The sequence below is a fragment of the Musca vetustissima genome, unplaced genomic scaffold (assembly GCF_032173495.1).
Source record: "Musca vetustissima isolate MV318-11 ecotype Yass unplaced genomic scaffold, APGP_CSIRO_Mvet_v1 utg3748, whole genome shotgun sequence".
Taxonomy (NCBI): Eukaryota; Metazoa; Arthropoda; class Insecta; order Diptera; family Muscidae; genus Musca; species Musca vetustissima.
Genome location: NW_026875244.1, coordinates 8,242 through 24,594, shown reverse-complemented (window position 1 = coordinate 24,594; position 16,353 = coordinate 8,242). Strand labels below are relative to the sequence as shown.

General features: G+C 38.5%; 1 protein-coding gene across 1 annotated transcript; it reads left to right on the top strand.

Annotated features, from left to right (window-relative positions):
* Positions 1 to 4,672: 4,672 nt before the first annotated feature.
* LOC133337720 (uncharacterized) lies at positions 4,673 to 14,016 on the top strand. Its single transcript, XM_061545927.1, has 5 exons — positions 4,673 to 4,682; positions 4,733 to 6,649; positions 6,764 to 8,258; positions 8,321 to 9,718; positions 9,786 to 14,016. Exons 1-5 carry the CDS (start codon positions 4,673 to 4,675, stop codon positions 14,014 to 14,016), a joined length of 9,051 nt encoding a protein of 3,016 aa, XP_061401911.1.
* The last annotated feature ends 2,337 nt before the right edge of the window (positions 14,017 to 16,353 follow it).

Sequence of the window (16,353 nt, the reverse complement as noted above, 5' to 3'; positions counted from 1 at the left end):
CAACTTTGGTAAAGGAACCATAGGTCCATCTCGATTTTCAAGTCTCTCATTTATCATTTTGATTCAAAATTCGATTTTTTATTCATCGTTATATTATCTTTTTTTATGTGTATATGGACATAAAAAAATAATATAAATTGTCGTTATAGTATCACTTTATGGTATATGTCCCACATAATGGTAGGCAAATCGGTCCAGCCGTCCTTCAAAATAAGTTTTTCAAGATTTTCGCGAAATTTTCTCAAAATTTTGTTCATAAAGACCTTCCCATTTCTATTACAGATAACTGAAAGAAATTTTAAGTCAAATCGTTCCCGCCGTTCTAAATTGATGAGTTACTATACCTCTTTACTTCATATTTTAAAATAGATTTCAATGAATTCTACTTTAATTTGATAAGTTATTATTTTTTCGTTAGACTCCCACGCGCTTTCCACGAAAACAGATTATGTATGAATCGGTGTCGGAATACTGAACGTCGGCACACGTCGTTTAACCATCCAATCTCTATCCGGTTAACACAAAGATGCTATATAGCGCGCCATCTCTCGGATGAACTTAAAATTAAACAGAAACACTCCTTACGCCCCATAGAGGATATACACAAAGTTTGGTCAAAATCGGTGCAGTAGTTCTTGAGTTACAAAATTTCTATTCAGTCGCTTCGATAGTAAACATTCAACTATAACCTTCCTTTCAGGACAACGGTTTCTGTGAAAAGTCATCCATATTATAATGTCAGATCGTCAAAATGTAGATACCAGCTGGCCTTACTGGATGATATATTATATAGACCTTGACTTTAACTAATTAGAATTTCCATTAAAAAATGTTTTGCACTTGTTTTGTTTGCTGGGTAATACCTCTTTGTATGTTTGGTGTCATTTAAGTTTTTTCTTGGTTTGTGAGTGGCGGGTGTGTGTTGGTTGGTTTTGTGGTCGTTGCTTTTTTATGTAGAAATAGAGTAGAAAACAAAATGTGAAAAAACATGTGGTGTTTTGTTCGTTGTTTGAGTGAGTGAGTGGATACCACAAAGGCTGCAAAGACAATGAAGCAGCAATGTCGTCGTCGTTTTTGTTTTTACATTTTGTTTTTGTTATTGTTTACATTTTGCTTATTCAGTTTTCCGCATTTTCTTTCGTTTTTTTTTGCGTTTAGACAAACAACAAACAATTTGTTTGGTGGCGGCTTTAAAGTTTTGTCGGATACAAAACATAATTTGTCTCTCTCTCTTTCTCTCACTTGCCTGCTCCCGTTTTGTACACTAAAACATGTGCTTTTTGGCCAAAAAAAGCGATAGTTATTTTGTATTGTTCGCATTAAACGTTGTATCTTAAAGCCAAACAATAACAGAAATAATGGCTATATGAAAAAAACATTAACATTAACAAATATTCGTGTTGTAAAATACTTAAAGTCTATGGCAATTAAAATAATTGGTGAGGAAATGTATCAGAGCTCCCCCAAACTACATATGGTGGATACGTTGGAAACCTATGTACAAATAACTACCAACATATGTATGACTCATACACCACGCAGTTTGGCCTATCTGATTTTGGAGACAAGAGACTTCCTTATAACCACTGTAGTTTGTTTTTCATTTACCAGTTATTTACTCTTACGATTCTATGTTTTTTTCGATTAGGGTTCATTACGTTTCCAAGGTAGCTTCTTTTAGGGTATTGTTATTTATAGAGAGTAGTAGTCCATATTCACATAAATAATATGTGTGTTAATTTTATTCCATATGATTAAAATATCATTAGCAATATTATTTATTGTAGTGATTTGAAAACCGGTTGATGTTTTTATTTTCAATGAATGAATATAAATTAGTTCTGGAATGGGAATATTAGATTGAAGTAGAACAAGGGGACATTTTGATTGTTTTTGTTTCAAACAACTTCTATCACTATAAACCAGTGTGTGGTGCAGTATAGTCGGGCAGACCATATGATACCTTATACGGCTATAACTAAATCTTAACTTTATGGGAATATATATTCCGATATTGGCATCTCCTAGTGTGATATTGCTAAGCCTAACCAATACTTAAACATATTTTCAGTATTTCTCCCATATCCGGCTTCGTCCGTCAGTAGAATTGGTATTATATTAAAGGTCTCTTTTGTACATTGATTACTGTTCCAGATCATTTTTCTCAAAGTGAACATTTACGCCATAAGAAGCACAAGTTGTCGCTGAATATTGACCGATCACTGTCGAAACTGTATTTTGATTTAGTTAGAAGGTCAAATCACAATCCCGTGGAAAATTTGTGATGTTCGGCTTATAACTGTGGCATTTAGAGCGACTAGAAAATAGACAAAAATAATATTTTAGGCCCATTTTATCCACTTATAACTCAAAACCTTCAGGCCTATTAAAGATTAATTACATATGCATATGTAATGCTTAACCTAGTAAAGGATAAACTACCCAAAAATAATAATATTCTTTGGCCAAACGGAACTGACCCTAATTAATTATTAGGAATTCGGATTTGAAGAAATTGTGCCACCTCTATTGGCTTTAGTCATAAGACTATAGGCAATAGACTCGTAGGCTCGGACGGACAATTGAATAAATGATGTGTGTCGATAGGGCTTTGCTGGGAGGTGTGCATTCTGCAAGTGCTGTATCCGGACGGGTTTGCCTAGGTAGGAGCCTCTCACTCTCCGAAATTGCAGGAGGATGATTGTTGGCTTAGTTGATTCAAGGGCTAAGCCCATGGTAGTATTGGGAGGTGTACATTCTGCAAGTGGTGGAGTTATAATTATTGCAACTGACGGTGGAGCAAATAGCAGCTTCAACCGAACATTACTTGATGTTCGATTAAAGCTGCTAGAGAATCATAGCTCCCAAGTTTACATTTGAAACGAATATATTTTGTTGTTGGTGTCATGAGCATAGCCGAAAGCGGTTTACAAGTATCTATAGAAATAGGATTTGGCTCTGATATTGACACTGATGTTTATAACAAATAAATTGGTGGCAAAAAGGTAGGGACAACCTGTGAAGACAACAAGGATGGGATGTTACATCCATAGGAGTGGTGGCCTGAGAAATGCCTGTTGTATACACTGATTAATTGCTAACATTGGGCAGGGATTTAAATGCAAGCTGGGCAAAGGTTCTTTTTGTTCATTTATTTCGTTTTTTATTGCCACATTAAAATTATATGCCACAACTCCTTTTTGTCTATCGTGGTAAGGAGATTTCACAGGACTGCCATTTGCTTCAAATCTCTCACTTATATTAGCATTTTCTGTTCATTTAAATGTAATTGCTTTTGTTTAGGGTCTAGAGAATAATCACCACCGTCATCACTGCTGCGGGATAGTTTACATTTGAGACACATTTTAAGTGGCTTAAGTTTCTCCTCCTTGGCTGTTTCATCCATGGGATGATCAATAAACAGTTACAGTGATAATGTTAAATATTGAAGCACGACTGACATCATCATCGGGATCAGTGGTACCCTGAGGTATGTGTGAAGGAGATGGGCAATGTGGTTGGTGGTGCCTAAATAAGTGAGCAGATGGACTTTGTTCCATTTGTCCTCTCAAAAATAATTGTTCCCTATTTGATTTTTAAATTGGCTTCATATTCCGAATCATCATCTGAAGAAACACTCATGCGATTGTTATCACATTGATGTTGGGGTTCGGTTGCTGGAAATTGAGATGATTCTTCTTGACTGTTTTCGTTATGAAAATAAATTCGTGGCAATGAAGAGTCATCACCCCCATCATGGTCTGAAGAATCACTCATGTCTGATGAAGAAGTTCCGTTTCTAGAAGCTAATGGAGTGTTCTTCTTGACTGTGTTCATTATGAAAATCAATTTGGTCCTCCTCACTTTGTGGAAAATGTAGTGAAGAAGAGGAATGGGATTTGTTTTGAGGGATATATTCATTATTATTAATGATATGGATATTTACTTATGATAATCACTAGCATTTTTTTAATTTCGTGAAGAACCCAAGGTGAATTTATTCGTGAAGTCTTGGCTGTTACTTCGCCAGTTTGTTTTTCAATGGGAAATTCGCGATTCTCGTATCTTTTTCATTTTGGGATAGACTTTAAGGATAACTTGCCTCTTCCTTTCAAAATTGTGGTGGAGATAGTGATTTTAATATACATTATCGACTGCGAGTGCTTGCATCATCATCTTCATCAGCTTCCTGGTATTCCATAATATCATTATAACTCCGGTGCACATGATGATGATCATCATTACATTTTTGGTATTATCATCAGCAAAAATTAAAGATATCTCCAATCTCCAATAAATCTTGCGTTTTTTTATAAATGTACGTCCTTTTGTTGATGTTCCGATCTTCTATATCGAAACTCCCACCGTTTCTTATTTGTAAAACTGTCATCCATTACCTGAACTTTTTTTGTTTACACATTTTTGAATACTCCCCCTATTTCTCTGTTTTTTATGTAACACTAATAATCATTCTACTCTTTTTTTTCAGTACACAGCCAAAAAATTATGGAAACTCTTAATCCACCACAACCAGATACGACGACACATGTTACAGATAGCAATTTAGATTCTACACCAATCGAAAATTCACCACAACATCAAGCCATAGACGATGTAGAAACTGAAGATTCATATTCAAATACACAAAATTCAACAGAAGAGTCCTCCAACAATGATGGAGAGCTAGAAGGCAATGTTAAAATTGTAAAAGAAGAAGAACAAAATGCTCAAGAATCCCAGAATGCAAAATCATCAAGCGATGGAGAAATCACAGGACAACAAACAAAAACAACATCACCACAATCAACAGAATTGCAAGATGAAAATAAAGAGGTGGAGACGAAGGAGGAAGAAAATATACCCCAAGAAATAGAGGTGAAACAAGAACCACAACAACAAGAGGAGGTGGATGCAACTAAAGTAAATAAAGATCATGAAGATCAGTCAGAATCTGAATCAATGGATATATGCCAAGGAGAGCAAGATAAGGAGGAACAGAAAGCAACAACACATGAAGAAACACATCAGATGGTGGAGCAACAAGAACCACAAGAGCAAACAATGGACATAAATGAAGATCATGATCAGCCATGTGAAAAGAAAACCACAAATGAAATTCCAAATTGTCAATATACTGATGAAGAAGAAGATGAACTATTGAAATCAGATGAAGATGAAGGGGATACAAAGGATAATAATACTTCGTGTGCATCAAGAAGAGGAAAATCCAGTGCACACTATGTTTCAATGGAACAAGAAGATGAATTATTAAAAAGTGATGATGAAGAAGACGAAGGAGAAAGGAAACAAACTCCCACTCCTTTAGCAACAACTCCCATGGAAGTTGGTACAACCACCCAAGTTATTGAAGATGAGCCAGAAGGGCAACAAAAGGATCATTTAGAAACAAATGAAGATGACCCAGTTAAGCAAGCAGAGGATGTGGTAATAAGAGAAGAAGAGGTTAATCGAGTAGAAATTCCACATGGAAGTGAAAGAACATCTAAACGAGAAAATAAAGACAATCCAAATCATCGTATTCTTTATCAATTTGATATAGATGATGATGAAAGTCAAGAAAGTCAACCGAGTAAACGCTCAAAAACAATGGAAGAGGATGATGTTAGCTTACCTGCACAACAAGTCATACGCACAATTGAAGAAAACAGCCGAGATGATGATGGTAAAGAAAAACAAGCGTCTCCCCTAAGAGAGGATGATCAGGAAAGCGCTTCGAATACTCCCTTGAGAAATGTTCCCCAAACCTCATCTATGGAAGAAGATGAACATTTAAGCAATCAATCAACAACAGCAGCAGCTACAACAAATCCATGTATAGAAAATGTTGAAGAAGAAGGCCATGGACAGGAGGAACAAATGCCAACAATTGGAGGAGAACCCGACGAGAGTATAGCAAATGAAGAGGATACAACAACAACAAAATCCCCGCCACCACCACCATCACCTACAAATGTAGCATTTGTTAATGAAAATTCCCAATCGAATGACAACATAAATTCTTCACTAGATAAAGAAGACATGAAAACAACAAAGAGTTGGAGTTCTTTTGATAATGCCTCCTATCTTACCAATGAACATCATCATGACGGAGAAGATGTGCAAGAAGAAATTGTAGATAATGGAGAAGAAAGCAAACAATCTCAAACACCAAAATTAAATGGTGATCATTATGATCATGGGCATCAGAGTGATAATGATGATATGAAATGCAGGGAAACTGATGGGGCTGATGATGATGTAAGCAATCACAGTAGACAAAGTATATTGACGTTTCCACATCCACCACAATCTACAACGGCAGAGGCAAAATCACCTTCCACATTATCACAAAACCAGGAAGAAGTACGACCAACAGTTGATATGACACCCAAAAGCTCACCCATTAATTCTCCTTTGAGTTCACCACAACATGAAGAACACACTAGCGACTATCAAAAGGAAATGTCTACAGCAAGTGCTGACGCCGCTGATGATGAAGATATTCCTCAAAACAAGTCCCCTGCCTCTTCATTGCAATTACCACAAAGTGAGGAGGCTCGAATTGATTTTCACAACGAAAACAGTCAAGAAGAAATGCCTGAATTTCCAGCAACCGAACCCCAACATCGAAGTGATAACAGCCATATGAGTGATTCTTCAGATGATGATTCGGATAATGAATCCAATTTAAAAATCAATGAAGAAACCCAAAACAACAACATGGGAGAAAATAATGAAAATAGAGAACATTTGTTTTTGAGAGGACAAATGGAACAAAGTCCATCTCCACGATTGTTTAGGGAACAACAACAACCACATAGCCCATCTCCTTCACACTTACCTCTGGCTACCACTAATCCCGATGATGAGGCCAGTCGTGCTTCAATGCTTTCATCAGCATCCTACTCAACATCATCATCCCAGCAATTGGTTATTGATCATCCTATGGATGAGACAGCCAAGGAAGAGAAAGTTAAGCCACTTAAAATTTGTCTAAAACGTAAGCTATCCCGCAGCAGTGATGATGTTGGGGGTTATACTCTAGAACCCAAACAAAAGCAATTGCATTTAAATGAAGAATACGGAGAAGAAGGAAATTTTCAAATGGCTACAGAAAATTCGAATACAACCGAGAGATTTGAAACAAATGGTACCTCTGTAAAATTCCCTTACCATGATAGGCAACCGGAAGCAGTGATTGATAATTTTAATTTGGCAATAAAAACCGAAATAAATGAACATCAAGAGCATGCGGAACCTGTTGCACAGCCACAACCTGCTTTTAAATCCTTGCTACTACAGCAACTGGAGAAACCCATCATGGCGCCCAATGTTAGCAATCAATCAGTGTATACAACAGGCAATTCTCAAGCCACCACTCCCATGGGTGTAACATCTCCACCCTTGATGCCACAGGCTGTTCCTCCCTTTTTGCCACCAACTGATTTGTTATCAACACCAGTGTCAATATCAGAGCCAAATCCCATTTCTTTAGATCCCAGCAACCCTCTTCCGGCTGTGCTCAAGACACCAACAACAAAATATCTTTGTTTCAAATGTAAAGTTGGGAGCTATGATTCTCTAGCAGCTTTAACCGAACATCAAGTAATGTGTCTGTCGCAGCACAGCTTATTTCCCATGCCAGTTGCTCCACCGCCAGTTGCAAAAATTACAACTCCACCACCTGCAGCATGCACACCACCTCCTAATACCAACATGAGCTTAACCCTGGAACCAACTAAGGCAACAACCATGCCCTTGGGAGAAATGCCAGCCAATACCACGGCTCCAGTAATTAGCAAAAAGCGTTTCTACAAATGTTCCAGCTGTAATACGTTTCATGAAAATTGGAATTTATTTCTGCACATTCGGGAAATCCACAACCGACACATGTGTATGTATTGTGTTCGTTTCTTTCCCACAGCAGAGAAATTGGCATTGCATTTGGAAATCAAACATGACCTGGAGCAAACCCATTTCAATTCTGAGGAATCTCTGCGTAAAAGTATACCACAAATGGAGGGATATCCATTGGAGACGCGTTTTCTTATGTGCTGTACCTGTGAACATGTATTCAAGGAACAGGATCAATTCTCGCAACACGACTGCTCGGAATACATCAAGCCGTGTGCGTTGTGTGGCCAAAAAGGCCGGCATACCAATCAGTGTAAGGCCCATCCGGATAGTAAACGTTTTTCCAAACTAAAGAAGAAAAAGGAGAAGACACCTTCTCCACAGAAGTCACAGGCACAGGAAAGGTATGTTGAAGATACTCTATGTATGTTTTGTATAAAAATTTCTAATCTAATGTTTTTCTTAGGCCTCCAATGGATTTCAATGTTCCCGCCTTGTTGCCTCCCACCACACAAGCAGTTGGTTCCCAATTTCCATTAAATCCTCCCACCACAATATCATCATCCAATTCCAATTTGAACTGTGATAGTGGCCGTATTGTTAAACGACCACCAGCTCCTCCAACAAATGTTATGCATAGCGAAGATAGCAACAGTAGCAGTAATATGGTCATCGATGAATCCTGTAATGTGAATAATCAACTTCCATTAGCACCGCCAACATTACAACAGCAGCAACAACCACAATTGCAAATATCAAATGTTCCACCTGCGCCTGTTACAGAAACTCCAGCCTCAAATGACTTGTGGCAACAGCGGCAGTTTAGAACAACACCCATGGAAATTGAGGTGCCACCAGATAGGCCAACTGCCATTAACACCGAAAAACCTAATGAAGTGGCTGTCGAGGAGAAGCCGCAGCAGGAGGAGGAAAAACACGAAGTTGAGAGTCCAATTAAAAAAGTACCTCCACTTAAACTTGTGGTGCCCAAATTTAAACTGCGGGTACCCAAAGAGTTTCAAAAACCAGTGGATGATGCCCTTTCTTCTTCGGAAAGCGAAGAAGCCGAGGCAGATGGCGATGATGACAATGACGCTGAGGCTGAGGCAGATGAAGAGCAGGACAACCACAATAGTAGTAATAATAACACCAACAATTCCCTAAATGACGAGACAATTAGAGAAACGCAGCAACAGCAAATGCAAAATATGCTTAGCGAAACCACCCCTGCCAATTCTCAAGACAACGAACAAAACTCCGTCACTGAATCTGCCACTGAAGCTGGCAACTCCCAAGATGACAATGAAAGTGGTAGGGAAAGTAGGGCAACTGTACATCATTCACTATCGCAGGACGATGATGATTCATTGGATGAACCGAATTCCAATTTGGTACGTATCATGCAGGAGATTGAACGCACCAAAAAGGATATAAAACGTACCAAGAAAACCTCCTTCCGTCACAATCAGAACAAGCTGTTTGTGGAGCCACGTCAGCCAACCCTGTCGCAGAGTAGTATAAGAACAGCTGATCACAATTGGTCGCCAACACCACCAGCCTCACCCAATTCTCGTTGGTTTACACCGCGTAGGGCCACGATATCACAAAGTGATGAGCCATTCAATCGTCAGCGATTTGCCGAAAATGAAGAATCTTTGATAAGGCAGCCCACCACAAGTCAATCGGAGGTGGACGAGATGCCACAATTGTCTCAGGCAGTCGTTAACACATCATTAATCTCAACAATGTACAATGAAAACAGTAATTCCACACATGTGGCTCAGGAACGACGTGATACCATTGGCAGTGATATGATGGACATTGATGAGACCATTACAGCCCAACCAACACAGACTATTTTTGGGTAAGCTTGATATTTTCCCCACCTCTTGTTATAGTAGTACTTATACATTTCGTTTTTTTATTTCCAGAGAGGAATCCAAACGCCCCGGTAGTGGTGATGGTCAGCTAAATTCTTCCAAGGAAAGTGCGGATAATGAAACAATGGAAACCACACAGACAACAGATAATGATGATGGAAATTCCACTCAAGAAGAAGAAGAAGAAATTCGTTCACAAGAGCCACAAGAAAAACAGGAAGAAGAATCGCAAGAGGACGAGGAGGAGGAAGAAGCCAATCTCCCATTATCACAAAATACCGAATCCCAGCAATTGGATGAACATTCCGAATCTTTGCCACAAACTCAAAGTACCGCGAACACAGAGCAAACTACTAGTGAAGATCCTCAAAGCACATTCAAACAACAGCAAGAAGATGCCGAAGAAGACGAGGAAGAAGAAGAAGTTGATATTGATGTTTGTGATACCAAGGAACCAGATGAGACCATTACAAAACCTCTAGAAACAACATCCCATCCAGAGAATGATCAACAATTGCAACAACCTGTAAAATTACCACCAGCAGATGGCATTGAAGTTGCCGATGAGGATACGCTAACCTTAGATTTGCAATTGGATCAACCTTTGGATAAATATGAAATTGTGGAATTTGTTAGAATCTGTTTGAAAACAGTCTACCACACTTGTCTGTACTGCAATCATGCCCGGCGCATTGCAGTCAATGGCAAAAGTTTAGTACTGCATATGATTGCCGAACATCGTTTCACGGCCACTGTTGACAGCATAACGGCAGAGGAATTGAAAGCCGATACCATAGTGGCTAAATTGAAAAGTTTCCTTCCCGATTTGGAGAATCATTATTTCAATGCCAATAGCTATTGTACCCTGGGCAATGGGGCATTCACCAAACCCTTCAATGAACGTATTTTCGAATGTTTCCAATGTCGTGTAGTGGCCTCAACGCACAAGGAACTCTATTTGCACAATCGTAAAATGCATTTGCGCACCGCCATCCTGTGTTTCATGTGTCGTGCCAACTTCTTTAGCTTCAGTGAAATCCTGTGCCACATTTGCCCTGGAGCTCCCAATAAAGTGTCCGTGTTTGATGTCCAGTTTCGTTGTTGTTTGTGTGATTTGGAGAATATACCCTCACCATTTCGTCTTATGGTGCATTTGCGTAAAAAGCATTTTGCCTGTGACGTGTGTCTGGAGGATTGTCGTGATCAAAGTAAACTGTCCTCCCACGTATGGAAGCACAAGCTGCATCATTTGTGTTACCGTTGTGGCATTGCCTACCGCAATAAATTGGACATTACGAAGCATTTGTTTTGGAAGCATGGCACGGAGAGTACCATCTGCAAGAAATGCTTGCAGAAGAAGTGGCCACATGTTTATCATTTTTGTATACCACCCCAAACATTTGTGTGTGAGGTTTGCAATCTTTGCTTCTCCAAGGCCATGTATTTGAGGGTCCACAAACGCATACACTCGGGAGATTTCCGTTATCCTTGTATTGAAGATGATTGTGAGGAGAAATTCATTTCAAGGAAACTTTTGCTCAAACATGCAGCTATACATTTGCCACCACCACCACCACCTGTTGAACCAGAAAAATCTGAAGACAGCAAGGAAAATTTTGCCATGGACTCCAGTAATGCGGATGTGAAAACGGATGCTACTTCCACAGACATAAAGCCAGATATTGTCATAAAGAAAGAACCAATGGATGTGGATGAACAGGAAGATGGTGGCAACCTCAAAATGGAAACTCCAGATCAATTTAACGACAAAAAGGAAGAAAAAGTTGGAGGCGAAGCAAAGGCAGAAACCACAGGATCTAAAGAAAATGATGCCAAAGACGCAGATACGCCCCGCAAGAAACGTAAGAAGAGTAAACGGCGTAAGGATTTATTGGAGGATTTGAATTTCGCAGCTCCCAATCTCTCCGAAACCGATTCTAGTGGTGATGATTCTGATTCCGATTCGAAGACCCGCAGTGAAATAGATGCCATGCCTAGGGTAATGTTATCACCACCCTCCGAAACAGAAGGTGATGAGGCATCCAAAACGGGAAATCTTAATCCAGATGAATCGTCGCAACCGGGTAAAGTTTTAGAAATTTGGCAAAATTTCCTGAAAAATCAAAATGGCGAAAAGGAAAAATCAACTGAACCCAAAGAAAACAACAATGGCATTATGTATGGCCCTGTTCACATTGCTCTATCAGATCATGATTATTGCAAACTCTACGAACTACCACCACCGCCTCCACCGCCTGCAGCACCCAAGGAGCCCATTTTCAAAAAGCCAGACATTGACTCAACTCCTGAAACATCTCCCATTAAACAGAGAAAGCAGAGTAAATCGCCTCGACGTACATCTAGAAGATCCGATGCATCGTCCTCCTCAAGTGATTCAAGCTCAGATTCTGACTCCAGTTGTTCTTGTGGCTCCAACTGTTCATGTTCCTCATCCAATTCAGGATCTTCGTCATCATCATCCTCATCTGAAGAAACTGATTCTTCGGTTGCATCCAATGCATCCGTTCGAAAGAGACATCGCAAAAAATCAGAACGTGATCGTATGCGCAAGCGCAGTGAAAGTGCATCGCCACTCAAACAGCCTAACAAAAATTCTGGGAACGATGTTATAAACATTGAAGATGAAGAAGATCAACAGAAAGTAGAGGAAGTTAGGCCACCGTCACCACCAAAAGAACCGTTGATCTATGAGAGTGATTTGGAAACGAATGAATCAGAAACCGATGAAGAGTTCTATGATGAACATCCACAAAAACTGGCCACAGAATTGTTGGCCCAGAAAAGAGCTCAGCTTATGGCTCAAACGAGGTTATCGCCTTCGCATAACTTTGATATTGTGGAGAATAGTAGGCCCTCAACGCCATCATTGCCAGAAGAAGTGGCCTCCAATGAGCGGCCCAAAATCAAGGTGAAAAAGAAGAAGCGAGATCGCAAATCATCCTGTAAAGGTGGTCATGGCCATAGCACAGAACAAATTGCGCCGGCGCAAATTCCTCTTACGAAACATACTAATTTGGCAAATCAAGATTTGATTAACCCAACGCATGGTGTTATGCCTCAAACATCTTTGATGAATCCTGTGATGGAGCCATTACCCACAACTATGGCTCCGGTGGTTTATCCAACACATCCCAATATTGTGACAGCTCAGAATATTTATGCCCCACCACCGCCAGTGTTGATGCACTCCAATGAACAACCATTGACACCCAGGCCCATCACAATGCCACCATATGGCGGTGCTAGCGGTGGTGGTGCTGGTCATCATCGCATGAGTGAAGGCAGCAGTTGTTCTGATGTCGATGGTTCGCTGAAGCGATCCAAACGTGCCAGAAGACCCAATAAATTCTATGGTTACACCAGTGACGATGAGAATATTGCCAATGGGCCACCATTGATGATTGGCTCGCGAGCCTTCAAGCCACAACCACCACCGCAGTTGACATGGCGCAAAGAAGATCTACCCACACCCTCGAAGAGTATACTCAACAACAAGAATAAGAGTCATAAGACACCAAAAACCCCAGCCAGTGCTGCCAATAACTTGTTTGGCAACAGCAGCTTTACCGGCACATCCAGTGGTAAAAAGAAATCGCGCCTATCATTGACAGGTGGTGACAAATCAGCACGTAAACGGCCATCGAAGAAGAAAGGAGAGGGAAAACTACCACCCATACCGACGCTAAAAATTAGACCCTCTGAAATAGGTCTTAATACCACACGAAACCATGAAGCGCCCAAAGTGGACCACTACAATACCTCGGACACCAGTAGTGATGATGAGACCACAACCGCGCCCAATTTGCACACACCTACAACATCGAAGGTGGGCTTCAAGCCCAAAATTAAGTTTGGCAATAATTCGGCAACTGCTCCCATCTTGCCCTCGCAACCACCTCGTCCACCATCACCCCAGACGAAAGCATTCAATCACAAAATACCACCTGCCCTCTTGCCAAATCCTGACTTTGCAACGCTGCAATACTTTAAGGCCAACAATATTCGCTATCCCATACGGCCACCGGCCGGCGCTAGACAGGCCCGAGAAGGTGAATCGGTTTATTGTTACTGTCGCTGTCCCTACGACGAGGTTTCCGAAATGATAGCCTGTGATGGTGAGAATTGTCTAATCGAATGGTTTCATTTTGAGTGTGTGGGCATTATGGTGGCTCCACAGGGTAAATGGTTTTGTGCTGAATGTCGTCCGAAATATTCAGAGGAGCTATATCCGACCACGGCAATTGGACACAGTAATGTTTAGTATCACATTGTGGAGGAGGAGGAAGGTTATCATCTTGGTGTAAATATTAATCATCGAAAGCTCTCTTTTTACACTTTCTATGTCGTGTGAATTCTCACTTACTCTCTTTTCCTCTGTTTGGGGGAAACTGTAAATAATCCTTTGTTCTACCTCCCCTTATCCTAGACATTTCTCTTTTCATTCTCATCTCTTAATATTTAAATCCTTGTATCTCTTATGAAATATAAATGTATGTCATGGCTCAATGTGAAAACGAAAGACGAAGAAGAAGACGTGGAAGTAGCCAAAACAATGGGACAATTGTCATAACAAAAATTAACTAAAAATCGCCAAAATACGCTTATTATGATATGATAAATGAATGAATGAAAAAAGAAAGAGTAAATAAGTTCTCCTCTTTACTAATTCTACATATACAGACTTGGTTTAGCTTAAATTTTTACAAAAAATAAGAAATATTTTTTTAAAGAAGAGAAGTAACATTATTCGGAAATTAATATGGAGATTTAATCACTACAAAATTAAATACAAAAAATAGAAAAAAAACACTTCAACAACTCTGGGATATAAAAGTTTTGTTCATAGTTCTATTTAAAAAAAAAAAAATGTAATTTTTTTATTTTAATTTAAAAACAAATATCGAAACAAACAAACAAACAAAAACATGAAATATAACTATTATTAAGCTTAGATATATAAACAAAATTAAAAAATCACACACACATACAAAAAAGAAGACAACCACCCCCCTTTTGTAAATATGTTTAATTTTAACATTTATAAAAGAAAACAACAAATCAAGGTATTACATCAAATGTAATATTTTGTTTAATCTTAATTTTATTATTTTTAGTTTTTTTCCATTTAGTTATCTTTTTTTGTTTTGTTAAGCATCCCTCTTTCTCACTATATATATAACATCCTCCCTAGTTTACATTCTATGTAAAATCAGAAAACGAAAAGAAACCCTATTATTCATGTTCTTTACTACTTTTTGTTTGGAATATGATATTTTTCTCTTAAAGAATTGCATAGTACATATAGTAGTTGATAACATAATTACGTTATATTCTTTTTATTTAAGTAATCCATGTGTATATTATAAATATTATGGCCACATACCCCCTCTAAATCCCTAACTCTTAATCTTTAACATACAAATTTAGTAATATATAATATTATAACTTTATAAATTTATTCGTAATCGATAACAATTACAAATAATGATAACAAACATTATTATTATAATACTATCATCAAGCTGATATAATTCAAAAAGCAAACAAAACAAAACAAAAAATATATATAAATGGTATAAAATATGCAAATAATTCTTTGCATAATTCTTTCATTATATGAAAACATAATTACAATGTGTTTTAATTTTGGGATAAATTTCGTATCACTTGTTTAGTGGCAATAAGTAAAAGGGGATACACAAAGGCCGGGGGAATAAAAATTGATACGTTTGAGAACGCTGTTAACGTTATTGCCCACCAACGTTATTAATAAACGGCGAAACGCGTCTGATAATCATGAATGTGTGGGATCTCACTGGCATTCCTCTTCATTTGAACTTCGATCATAAAGCAAAATCTTCACCATAGCAGGGAAAAAATTAAAGAAGTAACTTAATTTCTTCAACTTTGAAAATCTATTCCTACAACAACAGACTAACAATTGCATTCACATTTGTTGAAAGAAACAACCAATTGAAATGGATTCCTTAAAAATTAATGATACGTAGCATCGCTTCTAACCTAGGCGTGGTATTGAATGGTATGGTCGACACATATTCAGCCTTATTCTGGATATTTGCTAGGGAGATATCTCGCATTTTCACATTCTCGCCTTAGAGTCTAAACGCAGCCAGAGAGTCACGAGTCAGCGTCATACGTTTTCGCCGGCGTGAAAACCAAACGAAAGAGTTGGCGTTAGCGGCACAAAATGTCAATTATTTGTTTTCATTTTCTGACAGAAAATTTTACATTGTGCAAACCAAAATCAATTTATTATTTAATAAACAATAATGTCAAGGAACTTGGATAAAATTATTGAAAAACTTATTTTTCTTCCATTTTATTATTAATTCGTTAAAAAAAACGTCCACAATCTTTGAAAATATTTGTTTTTTTAACAGCACTGCCATATGTTTTGTTAAAAATTCTCATCGAAATTTGGTAGCACTGTTGATTTTTACCTTATATGGCAACTCAATTGAGAGCAAGAGAGAAAATTTGAGTATGACGCTGAGCAAAAATGAATTAAATCTATTCTAGCGTCAAGCCGCTAGACGCGAACGTCAGCCGTCGCGATTTCCCGTTGCATATAAGAAAC

Bases quoted from the DNA above. Each gene is read 5' to 3' on its own strand.
- LOC133337720 (XM_061545927.1), top strand. The intron at 6,650-6,763 runs GTGATTCTTCAG...TGTTTTTGAGAG, and splicing joins AAGTGATAACAGCCATATGA to GACAAATGGAACAAAGTCCA. The intron at 8,259-8,320 runs GTATGTTGAAGA...TGTTTTTCTTAG, and splicing joins AAGTCACAGGCACAGGAAAG to GCCTCCAATGGATTTCAATG.